Source organism: Somniosus microcephalus, chromosome 7 (genome assembly GCF_052327205.1).
Source record: "Somniosus microcephalus isolate GS21.2 chromosome 7, FLI_Smic_1.0, whole genome shotgun sequence".
In the NCBI taxonomy this organism is placed as follows: domain Eukaryota; kingdom Metazoa; phylum Chordata; class Chondrichthyes; order Squaliformes; family Somniosidae; genus Somniosus; species Somniosus microcephalus.
The window spans coordinates 154,037,168-154,061,313 of record NC_140993.1 but is presented as its reverse complement, the minus strand read 5'-3'; the positions used below and the strand labels follow the sequence as shown (position 1 = coordinate 154,061,313).

The 24,146-nt window shown below is 46.0% G+C and overlaps 1 protein-coding gene across 1 annotated transcript in view; it reads right to left on the bottom strand.

Annotated features, from left to right (window-relative positions):
- The window catches only part of c7h8orf34 (chromosome 7 C8orf34 homolog), an 880,642-nt gene that overhangs the window by 588,291 nt on the left and 268,205 nt on the right, over positions 1 to 24,146 (bottom strand). Inside the window, exons 6-7 of the mRNA XM_085993120.1 lie at positions 17,056 to 17,213; positions 5,890 to 6,056 (exon numbers count right to left, since the gene is read on the bottom strand). Coding sequence (XP_085849246.1) covers positions 5,890 to 6,056; positions 17,056 to 17,213 — 325 coding nt within the window. The remainder of the gene's footprint in view (positions 1 to 5,889; positions 6,057 to 17,055; positions 17,214 to 24,146) is intronic.

The window sequence follows — 24,146 nt, the reverse complement described above, 5'->3', positions numbered from 1 at the left end:
AAGTTGCTGAAATGGTGTTAAATAAAGACAAGCATGAGGACAGTAGTGATGATGATGATGACATTGTGAACACAGGTGAAAAAATCCCCATAGACGATATGGTGACAATGTGTGATCAGTTAATTGCTGGCCTTGAAAAACGTGCATTTATCAGTGAGCAAGAGATTATGCAAGTTTACTCAATTAAAGAGAGACTGCTTAGACAGAAACCAATGTTAATGAGACAGATGACACTGGAAGAAGTCTTTAAAAAGGCCGTCTGTCGTAGTCATGCTTCATCACTTGAGAATCCTGTTCCTGGCCCATCTTCAGATGTCCAACTCCAACCTGATGACAATGATGACAACACTGATGTATCCTCTTCTCCAAGATCCTCAAGCCAGATGTAATGCTGCTTCATCACTTGAGAATCCTGTTCCTGGCCCATCTTCAGATGTCCAACTCCAACCTGATGACAATGATGACAACACTGATGTACCATCTTCTCCAAGATCCTCAAGCCAGATGTAATGTACCTTTATTGCATGTTTATGTACAGGTATTTAGCTTAGTTTGTACCTGTACATGTTTGAAGTTTTACTGAATGTTTTCCTTACAAATAAACTGTACTACAGTATTTATCCCTGTAACTACAGTATTTATAGTCGTTATTTTCGGATAAGGGATAGTGTATCCTTTATCCGCACTCCCGAAAACCGAATTACCTCTGAAAACCGAAGTGTTTTCGCGCACCTTCCGAAAACCAAAATTTTCCTAAAACCGAAACACGGCTGGTCCCGAGGTTTTCGGATAAAGGATAGTCTACCTGTAGTACACAGCTGATGGTGTGTTGTTGGAGGTATTAGGTCTAGATTTTTCTGCTCGTTAGGAAAAACTGTTCCCCAGAAAAAAAGACATGGCCCCGGAAAATAAACATTTCTGCCCTTCACCAGTGTAAGAAACAGCTGCAGGATGGTTCTATGTTCGCATCACTACACAGGAGATCAAAGAAGTTCATACATGCCAAGCTAGAGAACTAACAGATGACCAACAACTTCAAAGAAGCTGAAACAACAACAACAACTTGTATTTATAACCACAAGAATGGCCCTGATTTTAAGGTCTAGATGTGTAAAAACAAGTAGTTACACAAGCTCTGTCAATAAGTTGTAGATAGGCATATTATTCCTTTAATTGTATTGAAAAAACAGCATAAGAACATGAAAGCCTAAAGTAGGAAAACAAATGCTGAAGGCACAAGTTTGTGATGTATTACTAGGTGGGTCTGCAAAACGTTTTCCTGGAAAATTTTGATTTTTTTATATTAAAAAAAATGCATTCTTGTTCATTATAAGCATGTTTTATATTTCACAATGAATAGATTTTGAATCAAAAAAAGAAAAACAAAGATGCATTTAGATTTTCAACAGACCAACTAAACCATTGCGCACCCTAAAGTTATCGAGTCATACTGGCACAAAGTCTCATCCGCACCCAGTTCAAAGAGATGCTCTACCCTCTTCAAACCCAGTTCACAGAGGCACTGTACCTCATCCAACTCCCCACTCCCTCTCCTCTTCAACCCTCCCATTTCAGACTGGTATTCAACTTCCATGCCCTCCTAATTCAAGCTGGCACTCTTCCTGACTACTCTCTGTTCAAGACGGCACACATTTCCACCTCCCCCCAGTTCGTGCTGATGCCACTTTCCGCCCTTCAGTTCATGTCAACACTATTACTACAACCGCCCCCCCACCCCCGAGATTATGCTGCCACTCTTTCCCCCTTCCATTAATACCAACACAAACTATCCACTCCCCTTTCAATCTAGCATTCTCCTTCCTTCCCCACCTGAAAGTGTTGCTTCCCTCTTCCCTTAATTTCTCCTTTCATTACCATCTATTTTCTTCATTCCCACCCATTGCCCATATTCAGTGCCATTCTTTTTCCCCTCTAGTTCCATCCATTTCCTCCTTCACTGCCATCAACTCCCTATTTAATGTTATCCATTGTCCCTTCATTGCCATCCATTTCCAACTCCTTATTGTCATCCATTCCCACCCTTCCTTGCTTCCACCTGAGTCCATTGCTAATGGGTAAAATCAGGGCCCCACTTTCCTCAGCCTGGCTAATGGTAGTGATACCTGCCACTGTATACTGTGGGCAGGAAGTCCTCTTTTCATGAGAACTCTCGGCTACAGTATGCAGCAGCTGGAATCACTACATTAGTGATGTTGATGAGATAGGGGCCCCACTCCGGCCCATTAACAGTGAACTATGGAAGCGTAGGGAAGCTCATGGGTGAGTGGGAACTCGGGAAGCAGTAGGAAAGAGAGGACTTGCAGCTGGATAGATAAAAGGGCCCGAGTCATGTTGACACACTGACTGTGACCCCAAAGAGGTGACTGTGAGCGTAAAGTATCGATGTTCAACATACACGAAGGCTCTCAGAAACTTCAATCTGGTAAATCATCTGGAAGAGAGAAACTCTGAGTTTTGTAAGCAGCTTCTACCTTAGCTTGCAACCTTGCTAAAATAGATTTACAAATGCGGCTAAACTGCTGTATTGCTTAAGGAAGGAAAGTTTGCTGATACATACAAAGAACATGACCAAATAATCTCTTTTCTTGGGTGCAATTATTTATTTCCTTCAATATTGTCTGCTTAGACCCCTCCTCTGAAGGCACTGACTCACACTAGTGTAGGTCTACACACAGAGGGGATTGAGTGAGTGGCCCTCACTTTTGCTATTTAAAACATGATTTGGGGATTTCATGGCATTACTAGCATTACCATGTTTGCAGAATGAGCTCCCCCCCCCACCCATCATAACAGGGGTATGAATTTCTACTATAGTATAACCGAGGAGTTAAGGGACTTACTTCAAAACAATTCAGTTAAAAAGCCTTTTGAGATGTGTCAGGAGAAGGGAGTTCAATCTTTATATTGCTGCAAGGAACTACAGTCCTAGATATTATTACTTCTCAGAAACAGAAATAGGGCAGACATCAACAATTGTCATCACTTAGTTAAAACCAAAAACTCAACTCCCTGTTTTAAGGTCATGTGCCTGCCCTTATTTTTATGTAATATTTGATTTGATATTATAATCTACAATATATTAAAGACCTTACATCTTGCACTTTCTATCAACCTTTTCCATTAAAAATATCTATGTCTAGACCTATAATGAAAACTGCCTATATAAACGTGACACTTTGTAATTACACCCTGCAGCGCCACCACTGGCAAGAGAGTGTAATTATAGCATGTAATTTCCATTGTAAGTATGGAAATAGGAAATTATAATGTGAAAAATTGACAGGCAGTGCACGCAGATGTAAGATTTTTAATTATGTTATATAGATTCTATTCAATTTTCCAGGGAGCTTTGCCTTGAAATGTGTACGGGAGAAGAATTTGCATAAGAATGTTGCACAGAAATAGGTTGGTGTGGAAGACAGCTCATTGGAGCAGGTTTTAAGATTCAGTGCTCCCAGCAGAGAGCTTTGCATGAAGGAAGGACATATTGAGAATTGAGATATTCCATCCCCTCCAAGGAGCACATTCTAATCAATTAGCTGCCTGAACTCATGAACTTGGGTGGGGGCCAGGTCAGTGCGGTAGTGTCATGTGATCCTGCTGCCTCTGCAACAGAACCACAGGATCACCCCTTGCTTTGAAAAATTGTTGTGATAATTTTGTAAGTTGTTTGTTACGTGTATTTTTAATATTATTTCCAAAGGTAACAATGCTCAGTGCAATCTAAGCTGACGGGATTGGATCAGGCACCCATTTTGCACCCTGCCTGATTTGATTTCCCTTTGACTTCAATGCAGGGGAGGATTGGTGGGGCACAGGGCGGGCAGCTGATCCGGTTGTGGCAGATCCCCGTTGAGCGACTTAGGTTAAAATTAACCCCATACATTTTCTTACTGTTAGAAATGTGACCAAAATTCATCATTGTTGCACCCTCATTTAAATAATAAATAATGTGTATGGCTTCTTTAAACAATAATATGCAAAAAATGTATGCTGATCGAGCGAGATGAAGTAGGGTAGGAGGAGGCTCGTGGGCAGCATAAACACCGGCATGGACCAGAATGGCCTGTTTCAGTGCTGTAAATTTATATCAAAGGAACATGTAAGTATTAGTCTGAGCACCAATGGATGCATAAATCTAGTATTTTTACTGGACACAGAAAAACCTACTGTATTGAAAACAGCATGCTTATTTCACAAATGTACCATATGAAAGAAGGAGTGAAAGAAAGCGACACCATAACATGTTACCAATTTCAATCCAACATTTAAAAAAAAAATTGCTTTAAATATTTTGCCCATATTTTGAAATTATTTTCCCCCTGTCTTCTCTCCAGGTTGCATACTGTTTACTGGGCAAGAGAGAAAACAGAGGACGTACTCTCAAACTTGCACAAACTTGAATCAGCTACCAGGAAGTGCACGAAAGTTTCTGGCTTAACTGACAAACCTGAATTCCTGCCCCACCCCTTTTTTAAATTTCAGAATACTGTATTTCTTTCTTTGGTGACTGATTAAAGAATCACACTGCTGATCATTATGGGCACAAACTCATGTCCTCCTAGTTTAAAGCACAGCAGGCTGATTTCCATGTCCCTAATACCCATCAGTGCCAGTTCCATGTGTGTGATGGACAGGAGATAGGAAAAAGATCTGTATCACTATATCGCTGCCTCATTTGCACAAGATTTACATTTTGAAGTCGATGGAAAGTAAAATCAGGCAAGTAAAACGATCAGCTGATCAGTCATTTTCCTGTTGGGCGAGTTAGCTTAAAATTTCTCCCAATATTGTTTTAAGAACTAGGAGTTAACAAAAAAAACCATTACTGTAGATACTCTGTTATTGGAGATAATAGTACTGAATGTGCTATGCTTATTTTGAAAGACTACTATGATTCACTTCATGTCATTGTCATCATATATAGGCAGATAGAAGCAGGAATAGCTTTGTTTATAAATATATACAATATGACCTGTTTCACATCCCTTTTTTTCATTGTCTTCTTCATTCTCCAAATAACACACAAAAAGGGGAGGGTATGCAGCTTTTAAAATTATAATTGCAGTAACTAAAAATATTTCCAGCCAAAACTCTTGTCCAAAAACCTCAAAAAGCAAACAGACAAAAATCATCACTGAAAGTAACACCCAGTGCAATAACCAACAGAAAGCTAAAGCAAAATGCCCAATTTGAAGATACTTCTCAAAATAAAACGGGTCACCCTTTAAATGCTGACTTCCTATTAACCCAGAATCATAGAATTCCTATGATTTGTAAAAGTTTTTTTAACTCGGTGATTCATGTGGGAAATTAAATATGCAGAAAGCTACATTTAAATTTCTCACATGAATCGCAGGCATTGAAAAAAATTCTGCTAATTGTGAGACTCGCATGTGAATCACAAGAGTTGGCAATATTGCAATTAGCATCGCTCTACTTGTCAATTTGAACTGTTTTCTCCTTTCTGCTTTGCTCGGGCTTTAAAAGGGGCCTCTCCTGCCTTCCTGCAAGAGTTCTGATGAAACACCTCCGTCCAAAATATTAACCTGTATTTTCCCTTTCCAGATGCTGATGGGACTTGCTATGTAATTCCAGCACGTTCAAATTTTTTATAAACTTCATAATAATCTTAGACCACAGATGATTTAGAGAAGACCATAAGTAAGAAGTGCTGTGCTATACTGCGCGGTCTCATGCTGAGATGAAAGATATCCTCTTACAGAGCAGTAACAATGTAGTGCTTGTGGATCACAGAGCTTAACTTTTCTACACAAGGTTATGTGGAATACCTTGAATAAAACTTGTAATTTGACACTTGTGAATGTTGTCCTATATCGAGTGTTATGATAGTGCCAGGTGTCTTACCCAGTAATTCCATGGCATCGTCCTCATCCTCTATGTCTTCTTCTGCCGCAGATGGTGCATTACTGTGCACAGAGTCAAAGGAATCCTGGGATAGCATTGCAGCTAACAGCTTCTTGTGCTGCTGCTGCTGTTGTCTTAAGCCTTTACTCTTCTGCTCCAATTTTGTGCTGCAAGAACATTGTAGAATAACTTGTCAATTTGGAATGATAATGCTGTATACCCGCAACATGTAGTCCAAATTAACTGTTAAGCGATAATCACAATGAATAATTTTTGACTTAACTGCTTCGATGAAAGCATGAAAAACTGCGTTAATTTTTAAAATGTTAACATGGAGACAGCATTTGAATTAAAAACAAAATAAACATGAATTCTTGAATAACTTTTTGGCAAAATATGAGCCTTATGGCAATTGCTATTGGTGCACTGGTTATTGGATTGACAAGGGTGCTGAAAACTCAGGAGTGACAATTAGTTGTGGGAGCATGCTAGTTATGGCTGCAGTCAGCCCAAATTAGCAGAAAATATCATAAATGGGGACATATTGTGAGGCCAATGCTTAGAAATTCTTGTGAGACCACAATGGCAGCAGATACTCAACAGATGCTGAAGGACTTGCTATGTATTGTCTTCTGTCCACCCCTTGATTGTGCACCTAACTCTGGCCCAATTGTCAGCGTTAAGGGCACTTAAATATTTTTGGTGGGTGCCGGAGCCATTTACAACACTGCTGGGGCACGTACCTCAGGTGGGGGCAGGGGGAGGGAAATTGTTGTGTTGTGTTGGCACGGAGCAAGTGGGCCCATGGTTTTGGCTGAAGATTTTTTTTTAAATTGAGGCCCAGAAAATCTATGGCCGATCTAGCAGACTTCTGTTGTAACTTCAGTGGGAGTCTGCCACAATTAGACTGGGACCCAGATAGGCCTGGCCCAAGACTTGCATCCTCATTTCCAGGAGAGCCTTGTGGGGGCAGAGCTTGCACCGGTCCCTTACAAGGTTATTAGTGTAAAGGGGGGTGGGGCCGGGAACTTCAAAAGTCAGAGCTTCTGCGCCTCAGGTTTGTGATCTGGTGTATGGTCAAAACTAGTATGCCTCGAGCCCAGATGTGCCAGATGATTAAGGAGGGATGTATGGTCCACCTGGGAAGTCCAAGCTGGGATTGAGGCCTGGACTCCAGAAGATCTGGCACGATTTATTTTCAAATTTGTGAAGTGGCACCTACATTTTTCTTTCCAGAGGGTGTGAGGGAGGAGGAGCAGAAATGTCTTGGCCAGACTTTAAGGCCTCCGGTGCACTCAAGATGCAATCTTTGTCCACCGAAGACATTTCAATAATGGGGTCTCCCTCTGAGTCTGCAAACTTTGGCAGGGTCAGCAGCAGAGATCAGGGCGGGTGCACCTTGGCATTTACACTGAAACACGCTACCCCCAGGTATTCGGGGCCTGAAAAACGTGCTCATGTTCAAGTATGGCAGTTTCCTTAATCTACAAGCTACAAGCTGCTCTACAATCAACCTCATTGAGGAAACTGGTATTTTAAATTTAACCCCTCCCCTTCTCTGTGGCTCATAGGCCCAATGTTGCTACAGCAGAAATGATGGGGAAAACGTTGTAAGACGTATTCCCGTCATTTACCTTTCATTATTGTACACTCCCCTATATTTGGGTAGATATATTATACACCCGTCAGTTTGAGCAGAAAATATTGGAAGTGCCAGGAGGCACATTGTAACATTCAATCTAGTTTAAATTTCTATACAATGACTCAACTCAGTTCAAGACTTCCTATGTCCTTCAAAATCAAGTGGTATTGCTTGTAACTGTTTACAGATATAGCAACATCTCTTTCAAGTTTGAGAGAGCCTTGTAAAGGTTTAAGAAAGGAGGGAGAGCGAAAACGGGGAACTACAGACCAGTTAGCCCGACATCAGTAGAAGGGAAAATGCTAGAATCTAATGGGGCAGTAATTCGGCTCGGGTGATTGCTGCGCGTGCAAGGCCCCAAGGTGGACTTACCCGGCGCGCCGACATATGAAATCTGGCCCGCAATGACATTCCTGTGACTGGCCAGCTTGAGGTCCTGCCGCGCTGTGCGTGCGTGACCCAGCGGCGTACTTAGTGCGATGAGCCGGCTGGGATCACGTGAGCACAGGGCAACCAATGGGAGGTTGCAAAAGTTCATTCATAAGTTTGACAGTGAGAGCTGTCAAACTCATGAAAACTCCTGGCCCCAAAACACTACTTAAACCTGAAAGAAAATTTAAAAAAACATTGCACTACTTAAATGAACCATAAATAACTATGAAAAACTATTTTAAACAATAATTTTAAAATTTGAAAAAAAAATTTTTATAAAAAATCGGGGCTAAAACCAAACTTACCTTACTGTAAATTCTTTAAAAATAACAAACCTGTGGAAAAAAAATTTCTAAATTGTATTAATAGACCACTTACCTGAAAAACTAAGTACTTACGTGTGGTTTTTCTGTGTGTAAATATCGGAGGCCTTTACACACGCGCATCTCTCTCAAAATACAGGAATCCCAAGGCGCACACGCTGCCCGATACCGCGCATGCGTTCAGCCTCTGAACCCCTTCATTCAGAGGACTGGAAATGCCGGCGTTCCCCGCATGCACGGTGTTTCCTGAATGCCGGCATTTCATCCGGCCAGATGCGTGAGTACCCAGACCGTACTCACGCATTTGGACCCGAATTACTGGGCCATTATTAAGAACATGGTAACAGGGAACTTAGAAAATAATAATAGGATTGGGCAGAGTCAACACAGATTTATGAAAGGGAAATCGTGTTTGACAAATCTGTTCGAGTTTTTTGAAGTTGTAACTAGCAGAATAGATAAGGGGGAACCAGTGGATGTGGTGTATTTGGATGTTCAGAAGGCATTCGATAAGGTGCCACACAAGAGGTTATTAAACAAAATTAGGGCTCATGGGATTGGGGGTAATATACTAGCATGGATTGAGGATTGGTTAATGGACAGAAAACAAAGAGTAGGAATAAACGGGTCATTTTCGGGTTGGCAGGCTGTAACTAGTGTACTGCAAGGATCAGTGCTTGGGCCTCAGCTATTCACAATCTACATCAATGATTTTGATGAGGGGACCAAATGTAACATATCCAAGTCTGTTGATGATACAAAGCTGGGTGGGAATGTAAGTTGTGAGGAGGATGCATAGAGGCTTCAAGGGGATATCAACAGGCTAAGTGAGTGGGCAAGAACATGGCAAATGGAATATAATGTGGAGAAATGTGAAGTTATCCACTTTGGTAGGAAAAATAGAAAAGCAGAGTATTTTTTAAATGGTGAGAGATTGGGGAATGTTGGTGTTCAGAGGGACCTGGGTGTTCTTGTACATGAATCACTGAAAGTTAATATACAGGTACAGCAAGTAATTAGGAAAGCAAATGGTATGTTGGCCATTATTACAAGAGGATTTGAGTATAAGAGTAAAGACATCTTACTGCAATTATATAGGGCCCTGGTGAGACCACACCTGGAGTATTGTGTACAGTTTTGGTCTCCTTGCCATAGAGGGAGTGCAACGAAGGTTTACCAGACTGGTTCCTGGGATGGGGGATTGTCCTATGAGGACAGGTTGAGTAGACTAGGCCTATATTCCCTAGAGTTTAGAAGAATGAGAGGTGATCTCATTGAAACATACAAAATTCTTACAGGGCTTGACAGGGTAGATGCAGGGAGGATGTTTCCCCTGGCTGGCAAGTCTAGAACCAGGGGTCACAGTCTCAGAAAAAGGGGCCGGCCATTTAGGACTGAGATGAGGACAAATTTCTTCACTCAGAGGGTGATGAATCTTTGGAATTCTCTACCCCAGAGGGCTGTGGAGGCTCAGTCATTGAGTATATTCAAGACAGAGATCGATAGATTTTTGAATATCAAGGGATATGGGGATAGTGCAGGAAAGTGGAGATGAGGTAGAAGATCAGCCATGATCTTATTGAATGGGGGAGCAGGCTCGAAGGGCCAAATGGCCTACTCCTGCTCTTATTTCTTATGTTTGAGGCTGAAAGTTATCTCTACCAGAATAACATGAGCAATCAGGTTAGGGCTTCCTCAGCCACATTAAGATGTAAATCCTGGTATTGCAGCATAACAAGAGTTTGCAGTAGTATTAATATTGACGTTTGTATAAATTGGACTATCTGTATCTTTGACTATTATAAGATCCTATACTCTGTTAAACAAATAATAGTTACACTTCCTCATCAGGTAACGCAAAATAGTTGTTAACGTGATGGGAGAATGCTACTAACATCTTAGTTTCTGCAACAGATCTTGATAAGATCTATATGAGCTTTATTCTTGAAAAATGCTAATTGTAATATGGTACCTAAAAAGGCATTGGCCTAGAAATTCAGTGGGTTGCGCCAGCCGCTAACGCCATAAAAGGGCTATATTTCCGGCGCTAGACACTTAGCGCCTGAACGCAGTCCGATCTGCGCCGACGCCCAAATTCAGTTGACATTTAGCGCCGGCGCAAAGTGTTTGCGCCCGCTCAGGTGCGCGCGCAGCTTATGACGTCATATCGTCGCGCAACGCTGTTTGTGCGCCCCAAACCGGAAATTCAGTGGCGCCCGCCCAATGTGGGCGTGGCGCTGCTAAGAACTGTGAGGTGGAGCGCAAAAGAGGCCCTGTGGGCCTCGGGGAGCGCAAATTAAAGGGCACTTACACTGACCTATAAAGCCCAGCCATTTTGCTGCAATGACTTTACTGCTTTGGATTTCTGGACAGAGACCAAGGGACAGAGGTTACAGATTTGGGACAACATAGGAGGTATTTTTGGCTTCTGGCCAGTGCTTTGACATTTGATTCATTGTGATTTATCTGTTCTCAACTTTATTATGGGGGCTGTATGGGGGGCCAACCCTCAGTTGCAGCATTATGTGCGAAGGGCTCGCAGACGCTGTGAGAGAGGGCCAGCCATGCCTAGATGCAGAGGGGCCATCAGGCGTCGGCAACGTAAGCCTTACCCACTCAGGCAATACCGGCAGCAGGTGTCCTATCTCACCATGACTGCGGCGCATTGTGTGAAGAGGCTGCGCTTCAGAAGGGAGGTGGTTGCAGAGATCTGCCAGCTGCTTCACACAGATCTGCGTCCACAGCTGATGTGCAGGACGTCTCTCTCGGTGGAAGTGAAGGTCACGGTGGCTCTGAACTTTTATGCAAGCGGCTCCTTCCAAGCCGCTGCTGCGGACATAGCGAACATCTCCCAGTTCGCCGCGCATCGCTGCATCCGGCAGGTCACCGATGCACTTTACGCGAGGAGACACCAATTCATCTCCTTCCCCATGACCCGACAGAGGCAGGAGCAGCGTGCAGTCGGATTTGGCAGGATCGCGGGCTTCCCCATGGTGCAGGGTGCCATTGACTGCACGCATGTGGCTATGCGGGCACCTATCCACAATGCCAAGGATTACCGCAACCGGAAGGGCTACCATTCCCTAAATGTACAGCTGGTGTGTGACCACAGGCAGCGCATCCTAGCTGTCAATGCCCGCTTCCCAGGAAGCAGCCACGATGCATTTATCCTGCGCCAGACTACTGTGGCTGACATGTTCGAGGCACAGCCTCCACCAAGGGGATGGCTTATTGGGGACAAGGGCTACCCTTTGTGTACATGGCTCATGACCCCGCTCCGCGCGCCCAGGACCCCAGCGGAGGAGGCATACAACGAAAGCCATCAAGCCACAAGGAACATCATCGAGCAAACGATAGGCGTCCTCAAGCAACGGTTCCGCTGCCTGGATCGTTCCGGAGGATCTCTTCAGTATTCGCCGGATAGAGTCTCCCAGTTCGTCGTCGTGTGCTGCATGCTGCACAACCTGGCTATCCGCAGGACTCAGGCACTGCCACCTGGCATTGCACCACCACCTCAGGAGGACGAGCAGGAGGAGGAGGAGGACCAGCCCAGGAGGGAGCGACAAGGGTCAAGGGCCGTCCGCCGGGGGCTTATTGATCGACACTTCTAGGCCCCCTGTCAGGGAATGGCCTGTGGCAATGAACGCACCTGAAGCAGCCGCTCCGCAAGCCCTCAGCCGGTTAACGCAACAACCATTTCAAACATGACACCTGGACATGCTGAATAAATCAAAAGCTTTATTTCACAAACTCAGGGCCCTTCCCACATGAAACAGAAAAACAGACAAGATCCCCAAAAAACAGTCAAAAACATCTGTCACTCCCAAAACCTGGGGAGGACTAACAAAACTTGCCCATCCAAAAGGCCTTCAACAGCGGCCTTACAAAAATAAGCCCCCCCCCACAACAGAGACACCCCCATGAAAACAAAAAATGCCTTGATCCTCGGCCTTAACAAAATAATGCCCCCCACAACACAAGCCCCCCAATATAAAAGAAACCGCTCTCACCACACTCTAATGGGTGTGCCGAGAGGGCGAGTCCTTAGACAGGCTTCTCCGGCCCCTGGCCGACCTGCTGCTCCGCCTCAACCTGGGCCCTGCAGGTGTGGCGAGGCTGGGGGAAGGCTCATGAGGGCCACAAAGCGTGTCGGCAGATGCCCTTGGGGGTCGGCCTAGACGAGGCCTGGCCCGGGAGGGGCCGGCTGCTGACTGCTGCAGCTGTGGCTGGGCAGCATCAGTCTTAGCAGCAGCTCGTCGCACCTTGGCTGGGGGAGTGGCAGTGTCGGCAGCACCATTGGGGGCAAGCTGGCTGATGGCAGGTGCGCGCTGCTCGCCAGAGACACTGGCACTCGGCCGGGCTGGCAGTGTAGCAAGCGCAGCAATCTGGGGGAGGCCAGACCGCTGTGCTGCAGCAGGGCGGCGGGTGCCATGGCGATGCCTCCGTGCCACAGTGAGTGTGGCAGAAGTGAGTGCCCGAACTGCCCTGGTATGTGCCCGCATCAGCTCTGCCAGTGTGTGGACGGCACCACTCATCTCGCGAGTCACGTCCTGCGCTGCCGCCAGTTGCTGCACACCCGCGTCCTGCGCTGCCGCGAGTTGCTGCACACCCCTGTCGTGCGCTGCGGCCAGTTGCTGGACACCCCTGTCGTGCGCTGCCGTGAGTTGTTCGAACCCCCTGGCCTGTGATTCCCCGAAAGCCACCACACTCTGAGCCAGGGACTCAATGGCGTGAGGCATCTGTTCGACCACCCCCATGAACTCTTGGTGGCGCCGCTCAGACGCCGCCGACATCTCATCGAGGATGCGCACCTCCTGGGCGAGGACCGTGTCCGGACTGGAGGGCGGACTCTCCCTCCGGGGAGAAGGCCGCCGAGCTGGCCGACCCTTCCGCGTGCGTCGACCCCACTTGGGCCAGGTTGTGCCCTCCCCTCCAACACCTCCTCCCTCTGGGCAGAAGGCCGGCGTGCTGCCGGAGCCTTCCCGCGTGCGTCCACCCTACTGGGACCAGCTTCGGCCCTCCCCTCCAACACCTCCCCCCTCTGGGGAGAAGGCTGGCGTGCTGCCGGACCCTTCCCGCGTGCGTCCACCCTACTGGGACCAGCTTCGGCCCTCCCCTCCAACACCTCCCCCTGGCTCTCCTGCAGGCCAGACGTCTCCCCTCCATTGCCATCCCCTGGCGCGGAGGAGGGTTCCCCCGATGTGCCGCCTTCCTCCTGGTCCTCGACGTCCTCCTCCTCCAAGGGCCTGGCTCTCTGCGCTTCAGGGACCACCTCCTCCTCACCAGCTGAAAGCAGGAAGGCACAAGAGTAGCTTTAGAGTGAGGACAGGCCGTCAGCGAGGGAGGCCTGAGTGGTGCATTATGCGCATTTGTCGGTCAGTGGCAAAGGATGTAGATCTGAAGCGCGAGGGCAACGAGAGAGGTGCAACCGGTCATGTCCTTACCAGTGGGTACCAGTACAGGGTCTGCCTCGCCGATCGCGACAGGGCCAGTCACCCGGCCACGCATGAGTCGTGCCACGCTCTCCTCCAGATCAGTGAGCGCCTGGTACTCGGGACGGCCTCCACCAGTGACAGCCTGGCTCCTTACATTGCTCGCCAGCTTGGCCTGCAAGAGAAAGGACGGCCTCTAAGTACAGTGTGGTGCCCTGTCGCTGTGTGCACTGCCTCCCATGGTGGAATAGCTTGGCCAGTGTGGTGCCCTGTTGCTGGGTGCACTGCCTCCCATGGTCGAATAGCTTGGCCAGTGTGTTAAGTGCAGAAAGTGCTATTGATGAACATGCAAGTGCCATTGCTGCGGGAGGAGGGCTGCCCATTAGGCCTTTGGGGTCCCTTTGCCCATAATGTGAGGTGCACATGCAAGGATGAGGGGGACACTGGAAAGGGTACTCACCTTCACCATCCGAGTGAGGTCGTTGAACTTCTTGCGGCATTGGTCCGCACTCCTGGGGACATCACAGGTGGATGACACCCTGCGGGCGATTTTGCCCCAGGCTCTCCTGTACTGGCTCCTGGGAGCCTTCCTGCCACTGTCCGGGCACAGGATCTCTCTTCTCTTCTCCACACCATGAATGAGCACACTCAGAGCATGCTCTGAGAAGCGCTGCGCTCGCTCACGGGCCCTCTCCATTGCTCCAGGCGCTATTTTGGCACACCAGTAGTGCTGAGGCCTAGCTGCAGGGCTCCAGTATGCAGGGCGTGGCAGCAGTCAAAGTTGACCCTTCCCCCTTTAAGAGCTGGCCGGCGTCAGGGTGTCTGCTGTCAATCAAAACATGACCGCACCTGCGCTGCGCCCGGCTTCGGCGTTATTAGGCCGCATCGCCGGCTTAGCGCCGGAACACAGCATTTCAGCGCCAGTTTCAGCGCTCGGCCAAACTTAGGGCCAACTCTACTGAATTTCGACGATGTGGCCTACACTTTCCGGCGGGCGCTAACTTTAGCGAGCGCCCGACTTTAGCGCCCCAAAAGTGTCCAGACTGAATTTCTAGGCCATTGTATTTCAGTTTTATAAATTGCTTTTGTAGGCATACACAGACCTTTAATTTTAAATTTTGGTCTATATTGAAATGCTTTGCCAGGCCAAAAGGTTTTTTTCAAAGTGAAATAAAGCTGTAACAGACGGTCTTTCACTGATAAGTGGACCTGGAATGTGCTTTGATGTGCTTTACTAAAAGGCAGCAAACATGGTTGTGACTGCAGGGGGTAGTCATAGACAACAGAGATAAATAAACCCCCTTAGATTTGCAGACATCGGCCGGGATCTTACCTGAAGAGGCACGTTTGAGGCAGGACTGCTGCCTTTCAGGTTCTAATCCCGCCCCCAGCGATGTCCCACACACAGATGCTATTTTGCGTCAATTGGCCTGCGGGCTTGCCAGCCAATTAAGAGAAACCCAGTGTCAGATGACATCAGTTGATGACGTGTCATCTGCTGATTTGGCCACCACCATTTCTTTTTGACAGATGATTTTTTTCAGTGTTTGACAGCATTGAGGTGTTGCAAACACTGACAATCACTGTAGCAAGGTGAGCCCTTGCACCCAGGCTCTCCAGTGACTCTCTCCTTAGGCTAAAACAGATGGCAGCTGCAGGTGAGGTTACAGAAGCAAGCTGTCACTGGTGAGAGAGGTCCTCTCAATGAGGTGGGACTACACAAACACTTCAAAACTTGCCACGTACAGGAAATTCTAAACATGTTAAAAATGACTTTCCCAACATTTTCTTACCTCTGCAACTCACCACTGTCCCACTGGATCCTTCACACCACTTCTGCAGCTGTTACCTATACACAAACATTAGAGCAGACCCACAGCACACCACACTTACCCTCGCAGAGTTTCCCGACATTGGGAGCCGCAGTAGAAGTGTCAAAATTGGAAAAAGCCTCTTACCTGCCTGTTAACTACCTGTTAACAAGCAGTTAAGTGGCTATAATCCTCTTCCCGCCACTAGGAGTTGGGTCCCTGCACAAATCGGGGATCTAACTCCCAGGAAGATTGATTGGAGGCGGGTTGGAAGCGGGTTCGGGACCCGCTGCCAATCTTTTTGATTTTGCCAGCAGTCCCGCTTCCAAACCCGACCCCTGAGCGCCAGCAAAATCGCCCCCATTGTGTCTACAACAAAATAGGTTACAAGATTGTAGAGTGATTTTTGGTGGCTACAGGGGAGGAGTCAAACCTTTGATGTTTTGAAAAGCAGGATACGACGTAAAACATGAACTGCAACCAAGTGGTTTACTGACACCTTTGTAAACTTTATGGGTGAATTAACAATTTTGGGCTTTGATAAAGGCAACTAATGGATAGCCACACAGAATGTGTGAGTGTGAAAGTTTGACAGCTCACACAACTCAGGTCGAACATTAAAGGAACATTTGACCATTTCTGAATGACTGATTTACTGGAAAAAACAAGGAAAACAGTATAAAAACCAGTGACGAAAAATATCATCACTGCATTCGGAAGGAGGGGCCTAGTTGATTGTCTCAACTCGAAAAGCTGCAGTCGAAAGGACGTGACCTACAATCAATGCTGGGCTGATCATCCGCGAGTGGTTGTATGTATGATTTCCTGTAACATTATTGGTGGACTGCTCGAATAGTGGTTGGGGTTTTGAATCTGTCTTAGGAACAATAAAAGGTTAAAGACAGAATCGTTGTGTCTGGTGTAATTTCTCATAAGTCTCAAGTCTGAACTCTATAACCTGTTGGACGGGGCGAGGGGTTATTCGGCATGTCCTACACTTTAAATGTTCACTGCGGCGGGGGGGGGGGGGGGGAGGCGGGAATAAATGCAAGTATATTTAAAACACAAAAGCTCATGGTTGACTAAATTGTGTTTTAAGCTATAAATTTAATAGAAGAGACATCAAGATGGAGGTCTGATAACAGTAAGGGACATCATAGGAGAAAATACAGTCTAAAAGCATAAAATCATATCTCATGGCATGTTATATCACAGGCTGAACAATACAGCCCATGGAATAAGATAAACTTCAGTATAACATATAACTATGAAATAGTCATTAATGTAAACACATCTCCTTGACATAGTGTGCAGTGTATACATGGATATTTTGGTACTATGCTAAAGAAGTCCACAAGGTGCTCAATGCACTTTAAAGCATTTGCCTCCGCTATGTTTAGTAAATTATCTATAGAAACTTGTTACATTAATTATGTTTATTGGCATTATAACAATAAAATACTGGCAGTTAAAAGATTAAACAATAATGCTCTAGCAGCCTTGCTAACATATTTCCTGGTGTTTACCTTCCTGGGCTGTGGCCCTCCTCATTTTCATCTTTAACTCTGGGTACTGGAGGTTGCAGCATCTCTGCAGCCAAAGGATCAGCATCCGTTTCCTCACGACCAACCCACTCTCCAACCACTCTGGGTCTGACAAGGGATGAATTATAAGCCCGTAGATCCTTAAACAAAATGATGGAAATGTTAAGTGATGTTTTTTTTTATCATTGTACAAAAACGTAGACTCAAATTTAACAATGGACAAAAAGAAGGCCCCAGTAAGAAATGCTACTGCAAATGGCTGCAGAACTCATTTAATCTTCAGCCAGTGAATTCCCTCCCTAGATCTCTTTGCCTTCTCACCCCCCTCCCTGCCTCTATAAATGTCCTCTCTGACTAACAGCGGCACCTGCACAACCAAGGGCGCTGCTCAAAATAAGAAGGGCAGTAAATATAGCACTGGCTGTTACTTTTATTATTAATCTTTGGCCTGATAAAGGCTTCTGGCAGGGTGCCACTCTGATTTTCTGGCATCTCTTTGGAGCTGGTGCCTCTACAGTTGTGGGATGTTTGCCCTGAATGTTAAAATCATCCTGTCCCTGCAACTTGAATGGGCCCCAACATCCTGAGCAGCTAATAGCTGGAAGTCTCACCCTACTGCATTTCCTGTGGCAGAGTAGAATGTTGGGTTAGCCACCTTCATAGTGTTCTCTTGCATTCCAGCAGGTATCAGAAATGGCCTGGACAACCACAGAACACGCAATATACTCTGCTCCAACAGGCAATCCAAAAGACTTGTAATACGATGATAGCGTAAAGCTGCCATATTCCACTGTACTTTGGGTGTACTGACTCCACAAAGACCATCCAAGTTGAAAGGTTGCATGTGGTACAACAGCTGGTCCTAGTACAACAGTCTAGAATGATGGCCATGATGTTACAATGCTGGCACTTACGAACATACGAACATACAAATTAGGAGCAGGAGTAGGCCACTCGGCCCGTCAAGTCTGCTCCGCCATTCAATAAGATCATGGCTGATCCAATTACTCCACATTTCCGCCTACCCCTGATAACTTTTCACCCTCTTGCTTACCAAGAATCTATCTACCTCTGCCTTAAAAACATTCAAAGACTCTGCTTCCACCGCCCTCTGAGGAAGAGAGTTCTAAAGACGCATGACCCTCTGTGAGAAAAAATGTCTCCTCATCTCTGTCTTAAATGGGTGACTCCTTATTTTTAAACAGTGACCCCCTAGTTCTAGATTCTCCCACAAGAGGAAACATCCTCTCCACATCCACCCTGTCCAGACCCCTCAGGATCTTATATGTTCCAATCAAGTCAATCAAGTCACCTCTTACTTTTCTAAACTCCAGCGAATACAAGCCTAGCCTGTTCAACCTTTTCTCATAAGCCAACCCGCCCTTTCAAGTTATTAGTCTAGTAAACCTTCTCTGAATGCTTCCAACGCATTTACATCCTTCCTTAAATAAGGAGACCAATACTGTACACAGTACTCCAGATGTGGTCTCACCAATGCCCTGTATAACTGAAGCATAACCTCCCTACTTTTGTATTCAATTCCCCTCGCAATAAACGATAACATTCTATTAGCTTTCCTAATTACTTGCTCTACCTGCATAGTAACCTTTTGCGATTCATGCACTAGGACACCCAGATCCCGCTGCATCTCAGAGCTCTGCAATCTCTCACCATTTAGATAATATGCTTCTTTTTTATTTTTCCTGCCAAAATGGACATCACATTTTCCCACATTATACTCCATTTGCCAGTTCTTTGCCCACTCACTTAACCTATCTATATCCCTTTGTAGCCTCCTTATGTCCTCTTCACAATTTACTTTCCTACCTATCTTTGTGCCATTAGCAAATTTAGCAACCATACCTTCGGTCCCTTCATCCAAGTCATTTATATAAATTGTAAACAGTTGAGGCCGCAGCACTGATCCCTGTGGCACACCACTCGTTACATCTTGCCAATCAGAAAATGACTCATTTATGCCTACTCTCTGTTTCCTGTTAGCTAGCCAATCTTCTATCCATGCCAATATGTTACCCCCTACACCATGAGCTTTTATTTTCTGCAATAACCTTTGATGTGACACCTTATCAAATGCATTCTGGAAATCTAAGTACAGTACATCCACCGGTTCCCCTTTATCCACAGCACATGTTACTTCCTCAAAGAACTCCAATAAATTGGTTAAACATGATTTCCCTTGCACAAAACCATGTTGACTCTGCCTGATTACTTTGAACTTTTCTAAGTGCCCTGCTATAACGTCTTTAATAATAGCTTCTAACATCTTCCCTATGACAGATGTTAAACTAACTGGCCTGTAGGTTCCTGCTTTCTGTCTCCCTCCCTTTTTGAATAAAGGAGTTACATTCGCTTATACAATGGCCATGCACAATTGGGAGCTCTGACTCCCTCTGAAACTCAGAGCAGCACTGTGTATGCAAGAGTACATATACAACAAATGACACAGTTCATACATGCCTGAATATGCATAATAGTCATGTTAGTTTCAGTGGAAGCGAAAGTGATGTGAGTGGGAAGTACAATCCAGTTTTATTTAGTGCACCTCACTTGGGGGGGAAAAAAGTTAGGAACAGCGGCGGTGGACCTGGTTGGAGCGGCGGTGGCGGAGAAGCGACTATAAGAGGCGGCAGCAGCAGGTAGGCCCCACAGCGGCAGCGGGCCTGGTTGGAGCGGCGGCGGCGGAGAAGTGACTATAAGAGGCGGCAGCAGCAGGTAGGCCCCACAGCGGCGGTGGACCTGGTTGGAGCGGTGGCGGCGGAGTGAATATAAGAGGCGGCAGCAGCAGGTAGGCCCCACAGCAGTGGCGGACCTGGGTAAAGCAGCGGCGGAGCTAATTTAAACCAAGGCGGAGGAGCAGGTAGGCCCCACAGCGGCGGCGGACCTGGTTGAAGCGGCGGCGGAGCTAATTTAAACCGAGGCAGAGGAGCAGGTAGGCTTACCAATCTCAGAGCGGGAGATGGAGAAGTAAAAAGTAATCGAAGTGTGACGTCACCAGAAAGCAGGTAAGTGATTGGTTGGTGAGTATTTCCCTCTTTCTCCTTTTTTCCAAACTTAAACTCTGTGGTTTATGGTTTCTAAGGTCTCTGTTGTGTAGCGGGGACTGTTGGTAAACAAGGGCCCTTGAATATATCATTTAATTATAGTGTAATTGGTGGTATTGATTTGAATAAAGTTAATTTGAATTAATTAAAGGGTAAGACATGGCAGGAGAGCTCGGCCCCGTGGTATGCTCCTCCTGCGCTATGTGGGAAATCAGGGACACTTCCTGTGTCCCTGACGACCATGTGTGCAGGAAATGTATCCAGCTGCAGATACTGGCAGACCGCATTGCGGCGCTGGAGCTGCGAATGGATACATACTGGAGCATTCGCGATGCTGAGGATGGCGTGGATATCACGTTTAATCAGTTGGTCACACCGCAGGTAAAGGTTGCACAGGCAGAAAGGGAATGGGCGACCACCAGGCAGAGTAGTAGGTGCAGGCAGGAAGTGCAGGAGTCCCCTGTGGTCATCCCCCTCTCAAACAGATATACCACTTTGGATACTGTTGAGGGGGATGGCTTATCAAGGGAAGGCAGCAGCAGCCAACTTCCTGGCACCAGGGGTGGTTCTGTTGCACAGGACAGGAAGAAAAAGAGGGGTAGAGCTACAGTAATAGGGGATTCTATTGTAAGGGGAATAGATAGGCATTTCTGCAGCTGCAAACGAGACTCCAGAATGGTGTGTTGCCTCCCTGGTGCAAGGGTCAAGGATGTCTCAGAGCGGCTGCAGAACATTTTGGAAGGGGAGGGTGAACAGCCAGTTGTCGTGGTGCATATAGGTACCAACGATATAGGTAAAAAATGGGATGAGGTCCTAAAAGCTGAATATAGGGAGTTAGGAGGTAAATTAAAAAATAGGACCTCAAAGGTAGTAATCTCAGGATTGCTACCAGTGCCACGTGCTAGTCAGAGTAGAAATAGAAGGGTATTTCTGATGAATACATGGCTAGAGGAATGGTGCAAGGGGGGGGATTCAAATTCCTGGGACATTGGAACCAGTTCTGGGGGAGGTGGGACCAGTACAAACCGGACTGTTTGCACCTGGACAGGACCGGGACCGATGTCCTAGGGGGAGTGTCTGCTAGTGCTCTGGGGCAGGGTTTAAACTAAAATGGCAGGGGGTTGGGAACCTGAGCAGGGAGACAGAGGAAAGGGAAACAAGGATAGAAGCAAAAGACAGGAAGGAGAAAAACAAAGGTGGCAGTCAGAGAAATCAAGGGTTTAAATCAAACATGGCCACAGTAAATAATAATTCTAAAAGGTCTAAGAGCGTTAAAAAAATAAGCCTGAAGGCTTTGTGCCTTAATGCAAGGAGCATTCGTAATAAGGTGGATGAATTAGCTGCGCAAATAGAGGTAAATGAATATGCTATGATTGGGATTACGGAAACATGGCTCCAGGGTGGCCAAGGCTGGGAACTCAACATCCAGGGGTATTCAATATTCAGGAAAGATAGGCAAAAAGGAAAAGGAGGTGGGGTAGCATTGCTGGTTAAAGAGGGGATTAACACAATTGTAATGAAGGATATTAGCACTGATGATGTGGAATCTGTATGAGCAGAACTGAGAAATACCAAGGGGCAGAAAACGATAGTGGGAGTGGTATATAGACCTCCAAACAGTAATGCGGAGGTTGGGGATGGCATTAAAAGGGAAATTAGAGAAGCATGCAATAAGGGCACAGCAGTTATCATGGGTGACTTTAATCTACATATAGATTGGGCTAACCAAATTAGTAACAATACTGTGGAGGAGGAATTCCTGGAGTATATACGGGATGGTTTCCTGGACCAATATGTCGAGGAACCAACTAGAGATCAGGCCATCTTAGACTGGGTATTATGTAATGAGAAAGGATTAATTAGCAATCTTGTTGTGCGAGGCCCCTTGGGTCGGAGCGATCATAATATGATAGAATTCTTCATTAAGATGGCGAGTGAAGTAGTTGAATCAGAGACTAGGGTCCTGAATTTAAATAAAGGAAACTATGATGGTATGAGGCGCGAGTTGGGTAGGATTGATTGGGGAATGTCACTCAAAGGGTTGACGGTGGATAGGCAAAGGCAAACATTCAAAGATCACATGGATGAACTACAGAATTTGTTCATCCCAGTTTGGCATAAAAATTAAACAAAAAAGCTGACTCAACCATGGCTAACAAGGGAAATTAGGGATAGCATAAGATCCAAGGAGAGGACATATAAATTGGCCTGAAAAAGCAGTAAACCTGAGGATTGGGAGCAGTTTAGGATTCAACAAAGGAGGACAAAGGGATTAATTAATAAGGGTAATGAGAGTAGGCTTGCAGGGAACATACAAATTGACTGTGAAAGCTTTTATAGGTATGTGAAGAGAAAAAGATTGGTGAAGTCAAGCGTAGGTCCCTTGCAGTCAGAATCAGGGGAATTTATAATGGGGAACAAAGAAATGGCAGGCCAATTAAATGCATACTTTGGTTCTGTCTTCACAAAGGAGGACACAAATAACCACTCAGAGATGTCGGGAAACATCGGGTCTAATGAGCGGGAGGAACTGAATGAAATCAGTATTTGTAGGGAAATGGTGTTGGGGAAATTGACGGGATTGAAAGCCGATAAATCCCCAGGGCCTGATAATATACATCCTAGGGTACTTAAGGAAGTGGCCCTAGAAATAGTAGATGCATTGCTGGTCATCTTCCAAAATTCGATAGACTCTGGAACAGTACCCATGGATTGGAGGATAGCTAATGTTACCCCCCTATTGAAAAAGGGTGGCAGAAAGAAAACGGGGAATGATAGGCCGGTAAGCCTGACATCGGTAGTGGGGAAAATACTAGAGTCCATTATAAAAGATGTAATAGCAGAGCACTTGGAAAACAGTGACAGGATCGGACAAAGTCAACATGGATTTACAAAAGGTAAATCGTGCTTGACTAATCTACTGGAATATTTTGAGGATGTAACTGGTAAAATAGATAAGGGAGAACTAGTGGATGTGGTGTATTTGTACTTTCAGAAGGCTTTCGATAAGGTCCTGCATAAGAGATTAGCATGTAAAGTTAAGGCACATGGGATTGGGGGCAAGGCATTGACTTGGATAGAGAACTGGTTGGCAGGCAGGAAGCAAAGAGTTGGAATAAACGGGTCTTTTTCCGAGTGGCAGGCTGTGACTAGTGGGGTACCGCAGGGATCCGTCCTAGGACCCCAGCTATTCACAATATATATTAATGATCTAGAAGAGGGAACTGGATGTAATATCTCCAAGTTTGCAGACGACACAAAGCTGGGTGGGCGTGTGTGCTGTGAGGAGGATGCTGAGAAAATCCAGTATGATTTGGACAGGTTGGGTGATTGGGCAGAAGCATGGCAGATGCAATATAACGTGGATAAATGCGAGGTTTTCCACTTTGGTGTCAAAAACAAGAAGGCAGATTATTATCTGAATGGAAATAGATTGGGAGAAGGGTAAGTGCAATGAGACCTGGGTGTCCTTGTGCACCAGTCGCTGAAGGTAAGCATGCAGGTGCAGCAGGCGGCTAAGAAGGAAAATGGTATGTTGGCCTTCGTAGCGAGAGGGTTCGAGTACAGGAACAAGGATGTCCTGCTGCAGTTGTACAGGGCTTTGGTGAGACCACATCTTGAGTATTGTGTGCAGTTTTGGTCGCCTTATCTGAGGAAGAATGTTCTTGCCATGGAGGGAGTGCAGCAAAGATTCACCAGGCTGATACCTGGGATGGCAGGAATGACGTATGAGGAGAGATTGGGTCGATTGGGCTTATACTCGCTGGAGTTTAGAAGAATGAGAGGGGATCTCATTGAAACTTATAAAATTCTAATAGGACCAGACAGACTAGATGCAGGAAGTATGTTCCCGATGGCCGGGGAGTCCAGAACCAGGGGTCACAGTCTAAGGATAAGGGGTAAGCCATTTAGGACAGAAATGAGGAGGAATTTCTTCACCCAGAGAGTGGTGAACCTGTGGAATTCTCTACCACAGAAGGCAGTGGAGGCCAATTCATTAAATATATTCAA